Consider the following 18619-nt stretch of genomic DNA (forward strand, 5'->3'; position numbering starts at 1 on the left):
CAGCTGATTCTAGTAAGCACAGCTCTTCAGACAGATAGCATGGATTAGTGCACAGGTAGAATAGGCGACATGGTAAAAAACACTTCCTGAAGCTGGAATTTTCCACCTATCTTGACACCAAATACCCGAACACATCAATGCTTATTACTTGATCCTGTCATTAGACAATCAGTCATGCCGTATGGTACCTGTCAACAATTCTGAAATTGCTTAAATACGGTACCATCATAATGTGTTTTGTGTTTAATTACAAAGTCGCCGATATTGACAGATTCACAGCTGATATGTCGAGTTCCGATGAATCAAAGTCTCGTGTTTTCTCGCGGTGTGTCGTTCCTTGAAACTTGCCCATGAGCCCTTGCGATTTCTCTTTCTAGCCGGCGCCTGAGAATGGGTACGTGTTTTCGCTGCCAGGAGGTGCATTCAATCCATCTCCATCTATTACTTCTGAGTGAATTTGTACTTTTCGTATTTTTGTTAAGATTTGCGTAGTCTAATGTTAGGTGTTCTGAAGGAATATTGAGCGATGAGACCAATATATCTTTTATTTTTGTTTGATAAGCTTCCGTGCTAGTAATTGCTGACATGTTTCAAGATGGCTGCTCTCATGGGGTACATAGTTTTGATTGTGATTTTCCTCTTAAATGTGCAAATTGTGCTGTAGTAACGTAGGTACTAATTGCAGTAGTAGAGAAAGTACAAAACTCTTAACTGGCAGCCTTTTTTCTTGTCCGTTAAGCATCTGAGTTTACCAGTTCAAGATAATGTACCTGATCAGTATAGCTAACAGTTGGTTAGCTAACGTGACACCACGTTCTCAGAAAATGAGTAGTGTTTTTCTGCAGTCTTAAATATTTTTGTTGTGGAATGCTCTTTATGGCCATCTCGGTCGGCGTGTATTTTATGATTGGAAGGTAACTTCCACTGGCTAATGTTTCTGCTCCGAGGCTAGTGTGGAGTGTAACATTAGCTGAAGTCGGTAGTAGTGAACTAATGCTATGCTTGAGTGTAATGATGATTCTCATTGCGGAATCCGATGATACTGTGCGGATAACACCTTGGAGAACTGACCACTCAAGCTTGTGAAGTAGTGTAGCCTACTGGTGCATGGCGTCGTTAGCATTGCTCATTTTGTCTTTGCTTACTTCCAGGTATCTCACGGGACAACTGGCATAAACGCCGCAAGACCGGTGGCAAACGCAAGCCCGTCCACAAGAAGAGGAAGTATGAACTCGGACGTCCTCCCGCAAACACAAAGGTAAATCTCAACACGTGCATCAGCCTTAAAATGAGGTCTTCCTTGATGGTGTGGGTGATGAGAACACGTCCTTAGGTTGGTCCATTTTGGCCGTTTTGGTCAAAAGTTTTGGGCCTTCCCATGTTAGGATTCGTCATAGTTACACTGACACACGGTCATGGATATATTATGGTCATTTGCTTAGATTCGTTTTCCAAAGAAGCATGCCGTTTTAATGGGGCTTGTGTTCCCTTCTAGATTGGAGCTCGCCGCATCCACACGGTGAGGGTCCGTGGAGGGAACAAGAAATACCGTGCTCTGAGGTTGGATGTTGGCAACTTCTCATGGGGCTCAGAATGTAAGTGATGCTGCTAGCCATGTGTCTGCTGAGGCTCATTGGTCTGCCATCGATGAGGCCTCTGGTTTGCTGAGGTCATGCTTAAAATGTCTTTCAATGATGAAAAACCTTTTACCAGTTCTGCTACTGAATTTTAGTGATGAGTTTTATGGCTGAGAAAGACAAGAACCTGGAATGTTTAAAGCAAAAGCTTTGAGTGCATGGTTGTTTGGATCAATGTTGGAACTTCGATCACATGTTTTAGTTGGCTTGGATGAGTAGTGTCAAAGTCTTCTATCCCTTTCACCCTTCAGGCTGCACCCGCAAGACCAGGATCATTGATGTGGTGTACAATGCTTCTAACAACGAGTTGGTGAGAACCAAGACTCTTGTGAAGAACTGCATCATCCTCGTGGACAGCACTCCTTTCAGGCAGTGGTATGAGTCCCACTATGTCACTCCTCTTGGACGCAAGAAGGGTGCCAAACTGGTATGTGGTTTATGGCCTATGTAACCTGACATTGCTGCTCTGTTAGTGTTGTGGGATTCAGCGTGGTTAAGCCAGTATGCCCAGTAGCATCTATAATTTGTGGTGCCATTTTGAGTTGCCTGTCTAAGGCTGCTTTAATGTGTCTTATCAAACTGGCATTTGGATATGAGCTGCTTCTGGGCTGTGCTGGAAATGTCTTTCAATGATGAAAAACCTTTTACCAGTTCTGCTACTGAATATTAGTGATGAGTTTTAGGGCTGAGAAAGACGAAACAAATTTGGCATGCCTGAAGAGAGCATGGGATCAAGCCAATTGTAGGTTTGTGATTCATTCCATATGTTCAACATTGGCTTGTCTATTGCAGAGTCCTGAGGAGGAGGAGATTCTTAACAAGAAGCGATCCAAGAAGACCCAGAAAAAATATGACACACGCAAGAAAACGTGCAAAATCAGTCCCCTCTTGGATGAGCAGTTCCAGCAGGGCAAACTGCTCGGTAAGTTGTAGCTATGATTGGTATAGGACTAGTTTGTCTTTCATATGATGATAACTTAACCAGTTCTGCTACTGATTACCAGTGATGAGCCTATCTTACCAATTATCTGACAAAGACGCCCAAGAATCACTAGCGCAATATAAAGCTTTTCAAGATTTTAATTTGGGATTCTGTTTTTTGTTTTTTTCCTCCCTGTTCAGCTTGCATTGCCTCAAGACCAGGACAGTGCGGCAGAGCTGATGGCTACGTCTTGGAAGGTAAAGAGCTGGAGTTCTACCTGAGGAAGATCAAGGCCAAGAAAGGCAAATAAATGTACAGCCCTGTTTGATACTGCTACCATTAAAAAAGAAAAGAAAATGATCTGGTATTTGTATGCCTCTTTTGTGCTAAATTGTTAGAGGTGGGTTTTAGTGGGATATAAACAGGAAGGCTTGTCAAATGTATTTGCGGAGTTGTGGAAGGCCAGCTTCAGAGTGCTACCTTCTGTTGGTGCACTGTATGCTGCAGCTCTAGCTAATGAGCTGATTTAACTGGCTGAGTGGTGCCAGGTAAAATCAGCTGGTTTAGTGAACTGTTAGAACCAATATTTGATGGGACCCCTTTTGTAGTCGGGCATTTACCTCCCTATTTGGATGGAAATGGAAGTAATTATCAGTGTACTGAATAAGATATTTTGGTGGCACCCACGTAGCCTTTATTACACACTGGTTGAAAGGAGGACTGAGAAAGTTTGGCAGTTGCATACGTGCTGCTAAAACTGGTTATTGCCTCCGAGACTAATGACTAAACCTCACAACAGTAGTGTACCTGAATTTTATATTCAGAGTATGCCTGATGTTTGGTCTACACGTTTAACCCAATAAATACATTTATTTTTACTTAAGGGTTTTTGAAGTTTTTATTTGAAGTTTACATTTTATGCTGGTTTTGCTTAGTGTGAGACTTGATTTGAGGTGGCATCAAATAGCAGATTTAAGGGAAAAAATTAAATTGCACAAATAAAATATGGGCACTGTTCATGCTGTAGTTGTGTCCAGCTTAGCGTCCTGTTCCTCGGCATATGTCTGGCCTATGCCCTCCCCTTCCTGAGCAAACTGCACATCACAATCCAGGATGTGGATCTGCACAGGTGTCTTGCAGTGAGCCTCTTCATCTACCTTCACCTCTTCATTTGACTCCTTTCCTATGCAGCACAGTAACTTCACACCTCTGTTGCGTCTCTTGAGTGTAGAGGGAGGCCAAACATTGACAGGTAGATATCTGCTGACCGCTGAGCTTTGTATGTTGGCATCGGAGGGCTCTTCCCCAATAAGCCTAAAAGAAAAGCCCAAAGAAAATGGCATTTTTACTGGCTGTTTTTAGTGTAGTTATTTTGTGTGTGCCTGGAATGCAGTGTGCCTGTGGTCAGTACCTCATATCGTAGGTGGAACCCATGAAGGCTGGTTTTAGCGCCTCATCTGCTGAGGTGTAGTTAAGAGGGAAGCTCTTCTCCACCCAGTACTTGTCCTTTTCTAGTAATGGAAGGTTCTGGTGCATGTCATCCACAGCCAGCATGGACACCTTCAGAGAAGGAGGGGATTCTGAGATTATAAACCGGGTATATAAAGTCCAGGCACTGATAGAATTTGGCAAAGGCATTTCAGATTTGAAAATATATTATAAAGACTTAAAACTATATATATATATTACTAAGACTATAAAAAATGTGATCACTTCAGGCACAGTCTTCCTTGCTCTATGTCTATGCCCTGGGTCCTACTGCTAGAAGGGCAGCTGTAATGAAGAGGCCAGTTTTTTTATATATATATAGAGGGTACCTGAATGTTCCTATCAATGAGCTGATTTGTTTCAAAGTCATCGTCATCCTCTCCAAATGGATTGATGATGAGCTCGCCAACCTGAGAGAAATTGCTTATGTGAGGTTGTAAATGCCAACGGGGACACAATGCATTATTATGTAAGGAGAAGTTCACACACCTTGAGCCAGCCAGCATAGAAAAAGAATTGCAGCAGTGTGAAAACCGGAACATACATGTCCAGAGAGTGACCAGAGTATTCTTTTTTTGGGTTTAAAAACTGGCGTCCAATCAAACAGAAAGCAAAGTAGGAATAAACTGCTACAGTGACCACCTGTAAGTGAATAAATACATTTATAAATAAATAATACATTTGTCAGGTTTCCCAAATGTGTTATAATAAACTACACATATTTTGATGGAATGATCTTTAGCAATAAATCCACTGGAAAGCAAACATTTGATTTCCCCTCATCCACTTTCAAGAAAGAGATTGAGAGAAAAAGGAGTGTTTACACATCTTAGATGAGGGATTTTGGAAGGGGAGGGTGTGTGTGTGTGTGTGTGTGTGGGGTGGGGGGTGGGCATGTACATTACATCCTCTTGAAAAAGATTCAAGATCTCAATGGGACTCACCTGCTAAAATAAAGGATAAATACAATAAAACGAGCTCAGATATTTATAGCTTGATTGCTGACCTGTGTGTAGACCAGAGGGATGCTAATCCAGTCGTAATGGAATAGCATACTGCACTTTGCTCTGTACTTATTTAGCTCCTGTGTGACACAGAGGAAGAGCATAAGACAAAAGTGGTCTCAAAGTCTACCAATGCATCACCCTGCTGTCAACACCTCTGATAAGAACTCACGTCCATGAGCAGGCGAAGCGCGATGTCGTCCTTCACACGTCCCTCCTCCCGTGCCTGAGCGGCCAGGTTGGAGAACCACGTCAGGGGCATCCAGTATTTGTTGAAGTCGGAGTACAAGTGGTCCAGGTGTTTCTGCTCCTTCTCTGTCATGAAGCCTGTCCCACATAGAGAGCACAAATACAGCTGTGTATATGAACACATTTCAGACAGTCAAGCAGTTTGGCCTATTGGTCAAGGGTGGCCAGGTGGTGGTTCTGACCTGCTTGCGTGATGTGGTCCAGTGTTGGGAATCGCCGGCGCACACGTGTGCTGATGGAGCGGAGGATGAGGACAGAGGACAGGTTAGCGTACCGCATTAGAGTCCGGCGGAGCAGCCGTCCCCTCTCATCCACACCGTGGACATTGCCGGACACCACCATCATCAGGTTGTCGGGCAACGGGAAACTTGTGTACTGGCCCCACCAGCGGTTAAAAGCCTGTGTAACATAAAATCCTTGGGACAGACAAGTTCAGACTGAATGAATCAAATAATGAAATGGTAAAAGTCTACTAAAAACTATAATAGTATATTAAATTGTATTATTATATATTATCTATATTGTCTATACTGAATAATTTATGTAATTGTATTTTATAAGAAAAAGCAAAAGGTTTCAAGGAGATCGATGGACTTTTATTGGTGGCAGTATCACATACCCAGAACGAAAGACATGGGAATGAAATTTGAGAACTGCTCACAGTAGAGTGCAGTTTTCTCAAACATTTTTTGCTGTGTTTCGTTAAGGCTGCACCTGTCAGAATAAAGGTAGTTAAAATAGCCAACTTGAACTCTAAACCTTTTATAAATGGATACACGTCCAGCAATCTGGTGTGGTGGACTGAGCTCTATAGTTTCTTTAACTAACCTGTATACAATGCTGATGACGCTGTATAGTAGGCAGAAGACAATGAACTCCTTATAAAGCAACTTGTATATGCTGCCCTTCCAGCGAAACAGCAGCTTAGAGAAGCCAGCAAACCTGGCATCTGCCACCTCAAGTGTGTAGGAGACCGTCATGACAGGGCCTTAGATAATACAAACAGACTGAAGACTGAAGGATCGTTGGTCTGAAAATCATTCTGATAAATGATGATTTAGAATATTCTTGATTTTTAAAAGATCTGAATGGATTGTCACTGCTTTATTGTTTGATAAGGTTGAGAATATTGATAGCCTAGTAAATGTCTCCAGCATCTTCAGGCTTCACACAAAAAAAATCTAATGATCTGAAATGTGTTCATTTGCTAATGTTCAAAATTGGTTGAATACATTGTATATTCTGTTATACAGACATACTGTAAGAGTGAGGGGAACAGATAAAGTGATACAGGAATCCCCAACTACAAATTCTATAGCCTATGAATTGCATATAGCGTAATGACATGTTTATATTTTTTTAAAAGGTGATCTTACCTGTTGTGCCTGCTGACTTGTCCTATGAGAAAGGTGAGCTGTCTCTCACTTCTCCTTTTATGCTCTCAGTCAGAAAGCAATAACCCATCTCCATGTGATTTATGAGTTGAGAACCATCAACACCCAGGACTAGTGTTAATTACATGATTCTCACAATCAAGTAGGCTGAATTTGTTCACTTAACTGGATTGGCCTGGTAACATTTTATCCGAAATGGTTAAAGGTTAGTAGTGTGGGAGGTAATACACTGGACTGGAACTGCTTGTGCAAAAAAAAGGCAACATACTGTAACTTGAATCTGTCCTCATAATAGGTGAATGATGAACCTGAAAATGGATTCAGGATTTTTTTTTATGAAATTATGTGACACACATCCAAAAAGATTTTTTAAAACTACAGTACAATACTAAGTATAGTATATTGCGTTTAATTTGGCACAATCCGGATGATGGTCGGCGCAAGTTGACAATGTGAAATTCCCAAAAGCTTGTTCTCAAATGTTGATGTGTCCTGAGTATTTCAGTATTTCATGTTTTTCTTGACTCCTAGAAGGCTCTCATGCTGGCTGCACGTGACATCACCTGAGGAAGTAAAGAGTGTTCCAGTCCACCCCTGGGCCGTACGAAGCCCTAATGGCTGTGATAATTCACCAGTAATGGACACTGTCATCAGACTCCACTATACAATCCACTGGTATGTTCTGCAGAACTGCTTTGGCCTTGTGCTGTTTGTTTTTCTCATGGTCTGCACAGAGCTGATCCAGACACTGCTCTAAATCATCTCTATCGCCCTGCCTCGTTACTCTGACATCATCATCATAATGACTTTGTTTACAATATGTCCAGATATGGACAAGTGAGATACATTTATTTGCAGTGACACAGTCCACATTACCCAATATTTGATTTATTTAAACCCGAAAAATCATTGAGGGCTTATAGCCTCATTTACAATGATGTCGAGTATATATATATAGAACAGATAACAGTTCATATGATGTGCTCAAATATTCTATTCTATAATATGACATGGGAAGAACAACACAGTTTTAGAGGAGAAGTTACTGGACGACAGGACCCTCGAAAATGCTCCATACCATTACACGCCACTGAGAGGCAGTCCAGTTTAGCTGAGAAAGCTCATCTCAGCTCATCTCCACTAGGTGGCGATCTTGCTCCCCCCTCTCTCCTCCACTTCCCATCCCTGTGGATTCCAGAGGCCGGCCTGGCTTGCTTGCATAAACTCTGCCTTGTGGGGGCTTATTTGTTTATCCAACCTTAAAATAGAAACATTGTTTAGAGATTTTGTGCAGGATGTAAAAACAAGGGCCAGGTCGGTTAGATTGAGATAATGTGCAGTGTCAGGAAGTTGGAAAGCAGGATACATGGTTATGGCCTACACTACTACTTATCTTAATACCTGGATGCAGTGAAAAGCTTCACATGTAGGAGTATAAACTCAGTCTTTCACTCAAAAGTCAAGATCAGATTATATTTCAGTTCACAGTGTTTAAATCACTTCTCTGTTCTCTGATGCCTGATTGTCTGACTAGGAAAGAATGTTGGTGGAAAAAGTCCCACCCCGATTCCTCCGACTTGTCCAAAGCAGTGTTGTAATAGATCTTCTTATACCACTGTTAATTAAATGGGTACAGTACAACTTATTGCAAACATTTAGAACTCAACACTCAACAACATTTGCTGTTGCAGCAGATACAGTATATGAAGATGCAGATATTTCTCACTTGCAGTGTTGTGGTTAGGGCACTTTGCCATATAAGTACCTTGCAACATCCACAACAGTTCAGGCTCTGATGTTCTGCAGACACATTGGCTGGTGACCACTGCATAAACTGATTTGGTGAAGGGAAATACCATAACAAGCTCTGCAAATCTAACGGATGTGGCAAAAGAGCCCCCTTGGTGTGCAGTCATTGTGAAGGCCCCAATAAACATGTATGAAGAGCTTTGTGAAGAGAGTGTGTTTTGTAATGCTGTCATCACTCTGACCTGGGCTCCACCGGCATTTTGCAATGCATACTAAATCTATCAGCAGGGTGTTTTGGCCTTGGAACTCCACTGCTAAACTGGAAATTCAACAGCGGCCACCACAGTCGCACCCATATGTGAAAAGTGTGGCTTTTCACGCTCAGATGTCTACCTGGATCAGTGCACTCGTACTGATGCTGGGGCACCTCCTCTCCTCCTGTGTGGACAGAGGTCACCTGGTTGGAGGTGGTCGCTGCCGGAACAGAGCAGTATTCAGGCCGGGCCTCCGGGCTCTTTCATGTGTTCTGTGTGGCTGGTGGACTGTGGTGCCCGGCTCCGCTATGGGAAGCGGGCCCAGATGCAGGTTTCAGTGTGATTGGGTAACCTAATGCTGTAATTACAGTCTCCCACACGGACTGAAATCAGAGATCAGCCTCACGGCTGTCTGTAGCAGTGAGTGAGTGAGTGAGTGGGTGGGTGGGTGACTGAGCGAGCAGCAGGTCATTGTGGGTAGTACATATTGTGGAGGTAGGTGGAGCAAGACCAAAACATTTTGAAGGGTACCTGCAAATGGCATTCTTCTGAATTTCATGTGTTCAAAAAAATCATGGAGCGCATTAGATACATAAACTGACTGATCTGAGGTATTTTGAGGTACTGATTTGCACTCCAGAAAAGGACAATAATAAAAAAAAAACCACCCAAACAAGTTTTCTGAAGCATGAAAAGTTTTCTAAAGTGTCGTGAATGCCTTCTAATGGATGGCAGTTGATGAAACAATCATGTAAGTCTCACAACAAAAACAAATAAAGTAATTTATTTAAAAAGCCACAAATAAATATCCTTGCACCAAATACTCCCACAATCAGTCAGTGCCAACAGACATTTCAACCAGCTCCCTTTGCACTGTTTACATACTGTGTACTTTGGTCTTGTTTGTATCTTGTCCCTGTATTGACTCCTCTATTTATGGATCTAATTGACCAGAATTGAACAGAAAAAAGGTCACATACTGTTTGTTTAAAAATAACTAAAAAGCAACATTGTTTATATGCAGAATTAAATTAATTAATTCAAACTAGACTAAACAAAGTGTGACTAAAAACACAACAGTGTAGCTCAAGACGCATGTCTAACTGAGACAAAGAACATTTGTTAAGAATCACACATTGTGCTTGCTAAGTTAAGTAATGGTAGACAGGACTGGAAAAATAAATGATGCACAAGAACATGAGTTGCATATCACTCTTTACATTCAAGCTGTCACTACAAGTCAGCATTATTGAATATGCTTAGTCTTACCTTGCTTAAGATCATATAAGAGAAATGGCATTATTGCTATATGGGTGTGTGTATGTTAAGGTACACATGTGCCACACATCCAGTGATTCTTCTTTCTCCTCCTACATCCACTACAAACAGTGCATTGGTGTTAGAGAGAAAGAGAGCTACGCCTAACAAATTTGACTACAGGCTACAACCCCTGAGAATGTCACTGTCCATCGTTTTCTCTTTCTCTGTCAGCATTCAAATGAGCTTACTTGAGCTTCTTTGCAAAGCCAACCTGATGACATAACAGATCTTATCTGTACACACCAAATGTGTTCTAACAAGGTCTGCGGTTTTTCATATGCTGGTACATCTGCTCTGCATGAACGCAACTGGTTACGCACAGCTCCTTCTGTACAACTGTAGGTCACTGGAATGTGGTGTCCAATCTCATTGTCAGAGCCCCCTGAGTGTGTGTGTTCACGTTACACGTATGTTAAGCCCCTCACTAATACTTGCCTTATCAACCTATGCGGATGTGGTGTGCACATTCTGCGTCTCTCAGATGGTATCAGTGGAGCAGCCATTGTTTTCAGCATTTATCTTTTTCGCGTGGCTTTGAATATCAGAACAGATGTAGCTGCTCTTATGTTGGAGGACCTGGGACCCGTCTTCCACAGGAAAGAGTGGTCGCTGACAGGCAGTGAGCTGGACTTCTAAAACAATAGATGACATCAACCTATAGTGCCTGTCCTTACCAACAGCACTTACTGGACAGGAAAGAGCACAAAGAGTTTTTGTTTGTTTGGTTGGTTGGTTACAGGCTTTCCTTTTCTATAACGTTTACATAACACAAATCAGGACCTCCTTTAAATCAGTCACAGTGGAATGGTTTGGTCATCTTGATATCAATGGTACTTGCTATAAATCCCATTTAGCACCATTACCTCAGACACTCAACTTAAGTCAAAGTAGATACGCGTTCAAAACAACATTAAAAAAACAATCATTATACATATTTTGACCTTCACACTCTGGCAGTGTCTCAGAGGAACAAAATAAGGAAAGGTATTCCATTTCACTATTCGTCAGTCAGTGTTTTTAAAGGGTTAATTATGAGTTTACCTACAATCTCAGCTGAATGGTTCTCACACTCTGAATGTGGCCAAACAATAGCCCTTGCCGTCTGGAATGCCCCCTTGACAGTGGAGACTCCTTATTAGCACTCCGAACTTCACTCGGAACAACTGACAGGATTATGCTGCTCCAGTTCCTGGACGACACTCCCAGAGATCAGTTGGTCCCTCCTGATGTCAAACAACCAGCTCTTTGACCAGAACGTCAAAATAGATGACACGGGTACATAAAAAATGAAAACAAATCCCTTTGGCATTGGCTTGGGTCACGACAGATCCACACTCTCATACTCGCCGTGGTCAGAGTCCTCGATCTCGATGCCTGGCACCAGGCTATAGTACTCAGTGGACTGGGTCAGGTAGGCCTTCTCCCGGTCAGCCGAGTCCTTCATGACTTCCGTCACGCTGACGGTCTCCAGGTCAGGCTTGCTGCCCAGCTCCTGGGGCTCTTGCTTTTCGGTGGAGATGGAGGAGGGCGGGCGGGTGAGGGACTCCACCGAGCCCAGACGGATCTCCACCTCCTCGTAGATGTCCCGCGTGCTGCCCAACAGGGCGGACGAGGGGCGCAGCAGCAGCTGGTTCTTCATGATGCCGTCCTTGCTGCCCTCTCTGGGCACAGCCAGCTCGCCGACGGGAGCGTGCTTGGAGTGGTGCCAACGCTGCCCGTTGCAGTCCGCCCGCTGGCCGCCCCGGCCGGAGCCCTTCTTTCCTGTCAGGCCGAAGGCCGCGCTCTCCTTCCTCTTCCTCTTTCGGCCGCAGAACCAGCAGAGCACCAGCAGGGCCAGCACCAGCAGCGGCAGCAGGATGAAGAGGGCGGTGAGGCCCGCCGGGGCGCAGACGTCCGTCCGCTGCAAAGACCACGCGCTCTGGCCAGCCAGGCTCCGGGGGGAGGCGCAGGTCAGATTCCCCACCGCGTCCGCCAGCCTGCTGCCGCCGGTGCTGTTGTGAAGGCCGTCACCTTGAAGCCCCTCCACTAGAGAGCACGTGCACGCCCAGGGGTTGTCGGACAGTCCCAGCCGCTGCCAGCCCTGTCTGACCAGGAGGCTGCTGGAGATGGCCGTGAGGCGGTTGCCTCTCAGGTCCAACTCCTGGAGCTCCTCCGACCCCTCCAGGAAGCACTCTGGTAACCCTTCTAGGCGGTTCATGCTCAGGTCCAGCACCCTCAGACCTGAGGCGTTGGTCAGGAAGCTCTCTGGCAGGGCAGAGAGGCCGTTGTGTCCCAGGTAGAGGTTCTGTAGCACGGCTGGCGTGCCTCCCTTCTCCGTGAGGTGGATCTGGCTGATGTTGCAGTGAGACAGGTCGAGAGTCCGGAGGGCAGCTTGAGACGAGAACACGTCCCACTGAACGTGGCTAAAGTCAGAGCCGGAGTAGTTGAGGCAGCAGGCTCCACCTGCCACCCTGACTGGGAACTCGGACAAAACTGTTGCTGCTGCGGGACACTCACAGTCATTTTCACTGCCCTCTGTCAGCAGCAGCGGGCACAGAAGAAGAAGAATAGCCAAGAGTGGCATTATCCCTAAAAAGAACAGAATATTTTAGTGTTTAATAAACTGCTTTAGATTGATACACAATTCTGAACATTTTTACACAAAGTTGTGTACTGGTGCATAATTACTCACTATTATAGGGGCTATACAGTGATAACAGCTCCCTATTCATTTCATACGAGATCAAAAGACTATCTCCCCTCTGCCTTTCCAACGTGATCCTGAGGGATCTGCTATCTCTAGCCCCACAGTGGGAGGCAAACAGGGCCTAGCGCCTGGCAACACTGCCAGCCCTCGTAGCTGTTGTTGCTAGCATGAGGGTTGGCATGGCGATAGAAAGGGCTTGGGATCAGAAGTCCATCTCCAGGAAGATGAAGTCTGTCAACTCCAGGGCTTAAAGTCCCTTAGAGATTTTGTTCAGAATGTAAATATGGGCAAAATGTTTAGATAGATAGATAGATAGATAGATAGATACTTTGTTGATCCCAAAGGGGAAATTCAAGAGTTTCACTGAGACATTCATTGTTATTAATAATTACTATCTGTGATACTATTGGTCTTTAGCATTAAGTTTACACATTACACTAATTAGTTCACTGGTCTGTATTTCAAGGTGACTTCTGCTTCAGGGGTAACTCACAAAAGGCATGCACTCTACTACTGAACATCTCCTTTCCTAATAAAGGTAGAAGGTAATAGTAATAAGAAAAGATCTCTAAAAGTTTGCACTTTGGGCGTTTTGGATAATGGCTTCCATTTCAATGGATTGTTTCTGGTGTGTGTACTGTCTCCATGCCAGGCAAATCACTGTTTGAGAGAGTTCCCTTTCCTCTATTCAGGCTGTTCTGACATCACTCTTTCCTGATGTCAACAATGGGGGCCAGGGCCTTCTAACAGAAGTGGAATGTGCTAACTCCCCAACTACGCAGAGGACCCATGGACGCTGGGTGGGGCACCAGGCACTGCAGAGTACCATCAGCCCTTAACTTGTGCTGGGATTCACAATTACACAATCTTCCGTAGCGGAAAACAGGTAGGAGTGTTGTCTTTTATTGTGACCACGGACCAAGTGTTTTAACCTGAAATAGGATGAATATGAAAATAATACCTCAATTATAAATGGTATGAGAGAATTGAATTTCATCGCAGACACAAGTGTCAGACACAAAAACAGTTTTTTTTCTTTTTTTTACCTGGCAGAGAAAGGGGAAGGAGAAACCACAGCAACCGTTCCCATTGAGCCAGTAGCTAAGGGCTACGATTTGTGTGGCTAGTCAACAGATACTAGCGCAACCACACTCAGTTCATATTCACCCTGTTTCCATTGTTGTGAAAGTGGGATCTGTGAGGATTGTTAGCTGTGTATTTCATCATTCGCACCCTCCTACACTGAAGCAGTTATAGGATAACCTACGTGACAACTAAAATTCCTTTTTAATAACAAGCCAGAGGAAGGGCACAAACAAGTCCATTTCGAGGGTTGCCACTCATTTTCATTGGGAACATTTCAGAACTTTTCCATTTCTTTTGACTAACTATTACTGAACTCTCTGTGACCTTCAACAACCCAAAGCATTAGCTTTTTTCATGCCTTTTCCAATAGGCTAGTTGGCTATCTTGATTCAACTGGAAATCGTCTCATGTTGCAGAAATTCACTCAAAGAAATATCCATGGAAGAGTAGGCTACAATAAGGGATTTTAAAATTCTGTAGGCCTACTAGGATTTCCATGCATGACTCCCTGATCTGTGTTAGTTAGTTTGTTTTTCTAATAAGTTGCAAGGGACAAAAATAATTAAGACACACAGACATGATCCCATTAAAGCAGCTAGTCTTCACTCGAGAGAAAACATTTGGTTGTCATTCAAACCGATGACCCTAAACATGTGGTCCACTGGTCTTTGAGCTCAAGTGACTACACCTCACTGCATTTCCACAACCACACATCACTAACAAATGTAAGAAAAATGGAAGACATACCAGGTCACTGCTCTTGCATGAGGGCAAATTGAATGTTTGTGAAGTGGCCTCGGGCTAAACTCAGGACAGAGTAAACTTTATCAGAATGGGAGTGATTCTCCATTGATGTTTGATAAGTGTCAAATAGGCTCTGTTAATCAGTAACCAGGCTACTAGTACTGTCTCTGAAGAGTGGAGTGAAATAAAGAGAGGATTTCTGATCTTTATAGACCTAGACCACAATATGTAGCAACTGTCTATCAGACAACTAGTTATATGCATACTTCAATTATATGGTGAAAAAAAAACCCACTTCTAATGCTATTCCCGAAAGTAAACTGTGTGAAAACTGATTCTGCTGTATTACATTAAGTAATAAGTTATATTAATGTAATTATTAACAAGTCACTTCCACAGTCCACACTCCTGGCAGATGAAAAAAAACTTTCTTATCGTTATGGCTACTCAATAAAAGATGGAAAGGCCTCATCATACCGACAAATGCGCCTTCCATAAGTGTACATGTGGTCACCTCTTTATTTGAATTTATACTATCTGGGCCCAGACAAAAATAAAAGGGCTACAGTGGGCTACAATGGGCTACATTTCGATTATATCCGGAAAAGACATGCAGCTCATGATAGACATTTGCCAAAGAATGATAAGATCTCAGGTAGAATGGAAATAGGTGTGACACTTTATGTTGTGGGCTGGGCACTGTCCTCTGATCTTATGGGCAGTAGGCTACAGTCACCGAAAAATAAGTTAAACGCAAAGTACATTGCCCCAACAGCTCGTCAAACCTCTTAGACATAGACGCGTGAAACGAAAGGTTATTTTCAGACACGAGGATGATCTCATTCTGCAACAATGTAAGCAACATCCTTGGTAACTGGCTGAAGATAGCGGGTTTAGCATAAACTCTCTGAGCTCCATTATTACAAATATGCTGGGGTGCCATGTCTGACCATTGTGTTAACCCACATAGACTTACAATCAAACAACGAACAGAATTTATTTCCAAATTACGCGCAGTCGGAATGAACATTATTATAAGGAATAGTACTGGTGCACTGGCGACTGCTAACACAATTGGATTTGCGAACTACAATTAATTATTGTCAACATTAGCCAAATCGTAGGCTACTAATGAAACTTGATTAATTGTTTTGTAAGGTTGTAAGGTCACATTTGCACTCCATGAACACTCTTTCAAGTAATTAGTTAACCTTACCTTTTGTTGGCATGGCTGAGAACCTGTTGCTTGCCCTCAAAGAGATGCACCATCAGTTGACTGCCGATTCGTGGTCCTCGCTGTAGTAGAAAACGCTTAGAACAGCAACCCAACGCTTCATCACGTCAAACTTTGCCTACTTCACGCCCGCTCCTCTATGGGTGTGCCTCTATGCTATACAACACGGCGTGGAATGAGGAAATTCTGTTTCCTGTGCGCGCTATCCTGAAATCCAGCTCCTGTCTCTGTGTCTGATGAGGGAGATTGAGACATCTGTCTAATACACTTCAGCTACAGTGCACATTTGACACACTATGTATGTAATAAAAACAATATAACACACACACACACACACACACACACACACACACACACACACACACACACACACACACACACACACACACACACACACACACACACACACACACACACACTACTGGACAAAGCATTCAGCAGTGCGCACTTTGATGGATTACCTTGATTAAAACGCACAAATCGAACCATTTTGTAGTTAATCAGAATATATTTGCTACATTGTTTTCTGTATTTTGAAGACATTCTAAAGCACGCGCGTGTGCTGATTTTACTATGCACTTTGCATTGTTCACCAGAGGGTGGCGATGTACCCAAAGTTACAGTATTAGAAAATGCATCCCTTGGCTGCAGCGTACAGATCGGGGCTGGCCTAAATCTGGGGCGGAGTTTAAACATTGAGCTCGACCCACGTTGATCATCGTCATGGCACAGTCGTTTTACCTTCTTACTTTCCATAGATTATTACAGGCAATGGCAAACCGTCGCAGAAAATGTGACAAGAAAATACTTAATGTGGGTCAGTCATTTGTGCAATGTGGGACATTGTAAAATCTATAGCCTATTCAAAGGCCTAAACCATGGTGCACTTTAATTCATGAATGGTAAAACTTGCCTGCTTGATAACCCCAAGTGAAATACTCTCGATGGCTGTTTTGGTGGTGATGTTTTTCTTTCTTTCTTTTGTCTGCTGAATTAGGCTTCCAGCTTGACTAGTCCGCATCAACGGGGCAGAGGCACTTGTTTGTGAAGCCTATTTGTGGTGCACAAGAGTATTTGTTCCATGAGGATCCATCATGTGTGGAAGGGGGTGGAAGGGGGTGAGTCTGGGGCACTGACACATACATAAATGTATGTATTTAAAGGTAGAGTATGTTTCATATTACAATAATAAACAAGGTGCGAGGGTCCTTTATCCAGTTTATCTACATAATGAAGTACAGTGTAACACCCTGTAACAATATGTAATATGACAGACTTATGTTGTCCATAATATATTCTACAGATCATCTGCTCATGTCAGTGCTTGTTACAATACCAAAGTGGCCTCTTTTTGGAGAAGTAAAAAAGGGCCATGGGGTGAAGTTTGGGACTCTTGACACCTTCACTTTTATTTTCTGGGTGAGTCTCAAATGTTAGGGTGTCAAGAGTCCCAAACTTCACTCCATGAGCATATAACAAATGCTAACAACAGCTGACAACAAACAAGAGCAGACAGCAAACCTTATGGGAAAAAAATAGCCAACAGAAATTGAAAAGTCATTCGGCTACATGTCTGGAAATAAGCTTTGCATGTTAAGGCAATGCCATCATCAATCAGCCCATTGTCCTCTGAATAGCTCTCATGGAACCACCGGAAACAGACTGCACAAGAGACCCAATCCTCTGTGGATTTGGGATCCTTTGAGTCGCCATGTGAACGCTGGCAGATAGCACATGGGTCCTGGTTAACTTGACTGGTTGTGGTCTGGCTGACTCTTTGCTGCAGAAGGTTTGTTCCCCTTGTTCTTCGCAGTTGTGGCCTACTCGGGCAGCCGTGGCCTACTGGTTAGGGCTTCAAGCCTGTAACTGGAGAGTTGCCAGTTCAATCCCTGATCATTCCATGGCTGAAGTGCAAGGCACCTTGAGCAAGGCACCTTACCCCTCTTGGTGGGCAAGAGGAGGTGCTGTGGCGTGATGATGGTGGGCAAGAGGAGGTGCTGTGGCGTGATGATGGTGGGCAGGAGGTGCTTTGGCGTGATGATGGTGGGCAGGAGGTGCTGTGGCGTGATGATGGTGGGCAGGAGGTGCTGTGGCGTGATGATGGTGGGCAGGAGGAGGTGCTTTGGCGTGATGATGGTGGGCAGGAGGTGCTGTGGCGTGATGATGGTGGGCAGGAGGTGCTGTGGCGTGATGATGGTGGGCAGGAGGTGCTGTGGCGTGATGATGGTGGGCAGGAGGTGCTGTGGTGTGATGATGGTGGGCAGGAGGTGCTGTGGCGTGATGATGGTGGGCAGGAGGAGGTGCTGTGGGGGCTGTGGAGGAGGGGAGAGTGCTGGCTGAGCAGCATCATGCAGGAGGTGGCAAGGGGTGTGCTCTGGAACATCCAGATGGTAGGAATCATCATCATCATCATCATCATCATCATCCCCGTTATTGTCATCGCATGGAGGGCGGCTTTGAGTTGCACATGCAGGAGAAGGCTCAGCTGGGATTACAAGTCGTATGAGTGAAATAGTGTTCGCCTGACTCAATAAACGCTGAGGACCAAGACAGAAAAGCACAAAAACATTCTGTAATCCAGAAGTGCTGCTTCACACGTTTGAGTCTCCTCGCTTTGTCTTTTAACATCAACCATAGCTACAGTATAAGTCAACAAGCACTTTACTATTAATTGTGCAGTATAATGCAATTTGGGAGAAGTGGCCACAAGGAGCAAGTGAAACTGTAGACCATCTCTTGGAAGGCTTTGGGGGAAAAAAAACTCCCCCCACTCAGTGAATGAATCCATATTTATCCACCCGTTATCCGACATCCTGAGGAAGGTATTCTTGGGAGCCCCAGAGAGCCAGTCT

The 18619-nt window shown here is 43.9% G+C and overlaps 3 protein-coding genes and 5 non-coding genes across 9 annotated transcripts; 6 read left to right on the plus strand and 2 right to left on the minus strand.

Moving 5' to 3' along the window:
• The first annotated feature begins 346 nt into the window (after positions 1–346).
• Positions 347–2919, plus strand: rps8a (ribosomal protein S8a). Its single transcript, XM_062520353.1, has 6 exons — positions 347–394; positions 1152–1258; positions 1496–1595; positions 1889–2064; positions 2430–2559; positions 2760–2919. The coding sequence occupies exons 1-6, from the start codon at positions 391–393 to the stop codon at positions 2867–2869; spliced, it is 627 nt and encodes a 208-aa protein (XP_062376337.1). The 5' UTR covers positions 347–390; the 3' UTR covers positions 2870–2919.
• LOC134075762 (small nucleolar RNA SNORD46) lies at positions 1306–1412 on the plus strand. The gene has a single exon (XR_009938484.1). It is a non-coding gene; the product is annotated as a small nucleolar RNA SNORD46 (small nucleolar RNA).
• On the plus strand, positions 1687–1755 carry LOC134075760 (small nucleolar RNA SNORD38). The gene has a single exon (XR_009938482.1). It is a non-coding gene; the product is annotated as a small nucleolar RNA SNORD38 (small nucleolar RNA).
• On the plus strand, positions 2262–2330 carry LOC134075761 (small nucleolar RNA SNORD38). The gene has a single exon (XR_009938483.1). It is a non-coding gene; the product is annotated as a small nucleolar RNA SNORD38 (small nucleolar RNA).
• Positions 2599–2672, plus strand: LOC134075768 (small nucleolar RNA snR61/Z1/Z11). Its single transcript, XR_009938490.1, has one exon. It is a non-coding gene; the product is annotated as a small nucleolar RNA snR61/Z1/Z11 (small nucleolar RNA).
• Positions 2920–3272: 353 nt separating the features above from the next.
• Positions 3273–3361, plus strand: LOC134075772 (small nucleolar RNA SNORA47). The gene has a single exon (XR_009938494.1). It is a non-coding gene; the product is annotated as a small nucleolar RNA SNORA47 (small nucleolar RNA).
• Positions 3362–3448: 87 nt separating this feature from the next.
• best4 (bestrophin 4) lies at positions 3449–6417 on the minus strand. Its single transcript, XM_062520343.1, has 9 exons — positions 6129–6417; positions 5920–6014; positions 5483–5716; positions 5224–5378; positions 5054–5131; positions 4537–4689; positions 4377–4457; positions 3971–4119; positions 3449–3873 (listed from the first exon to the last, which is right to left on the minus strand). Exons 1-9 carry the CDS (start codon positions 6278–6280, stop codon positions 3576–3578), a joined length of 1395 nt encoding a protein of 464 aa, XP_062376327.1. The 5' UTR covers positions 6281–6417; the 3' UTR covers positions 3449–3575.
• A 3049-nt stretch (positions 6418–9466) lies between these two features.
• Positions 9467–15895, minus strand: si:ch211-106k21.5 (leucine-rich repeat, immunoglobulin-like domain and transmembrane domain-containing protein 1). Of its 2 annotated transcripts, none has more exons than XM_062520363.1 (2): positions 15750–15895; positions 9467–12585 (listed from the first exon to the last, which is right to left on the minus strand). In XM_062520363.1, the coding sequence occupies exons 1-2, from the start codon at positions 15760–15762 to the stop codon at positions 11336–11338; spliced, it is 1263 nt and encodes a 420-aa protein (XP_062376347.1). In that variant the 5' UTR covers positions 15763–15895; the 3' UTR covers positions 9467–11335. The 2 variants fall into 2 exon arrangements, with proteins under 2 accessions (XP_062376347.1, XP_062376356.1); XM_062520372.1 differs by lacking the exon at positions 15750–15895 and adding an exon at positions 14537–14681.
• Between the last annotated feature and the right edge of the window lie 2724 nt (positions 15896–18619).

This window comes from Sardina pilchardus, chromosome 2 (genome assembly GCF_963854185.1).
Source record: "Sardina pilchardus chromosome 2, fSarPil1.1, whole genome shotgun sequence".
Classification (NCBI taxonomy): domain Eukaryota; kingdom Metazoa; phylum Chordata; class Actinopteri; order Clupeiformes; family Clupeidae; genus Sardina; species Sardina pilchardus.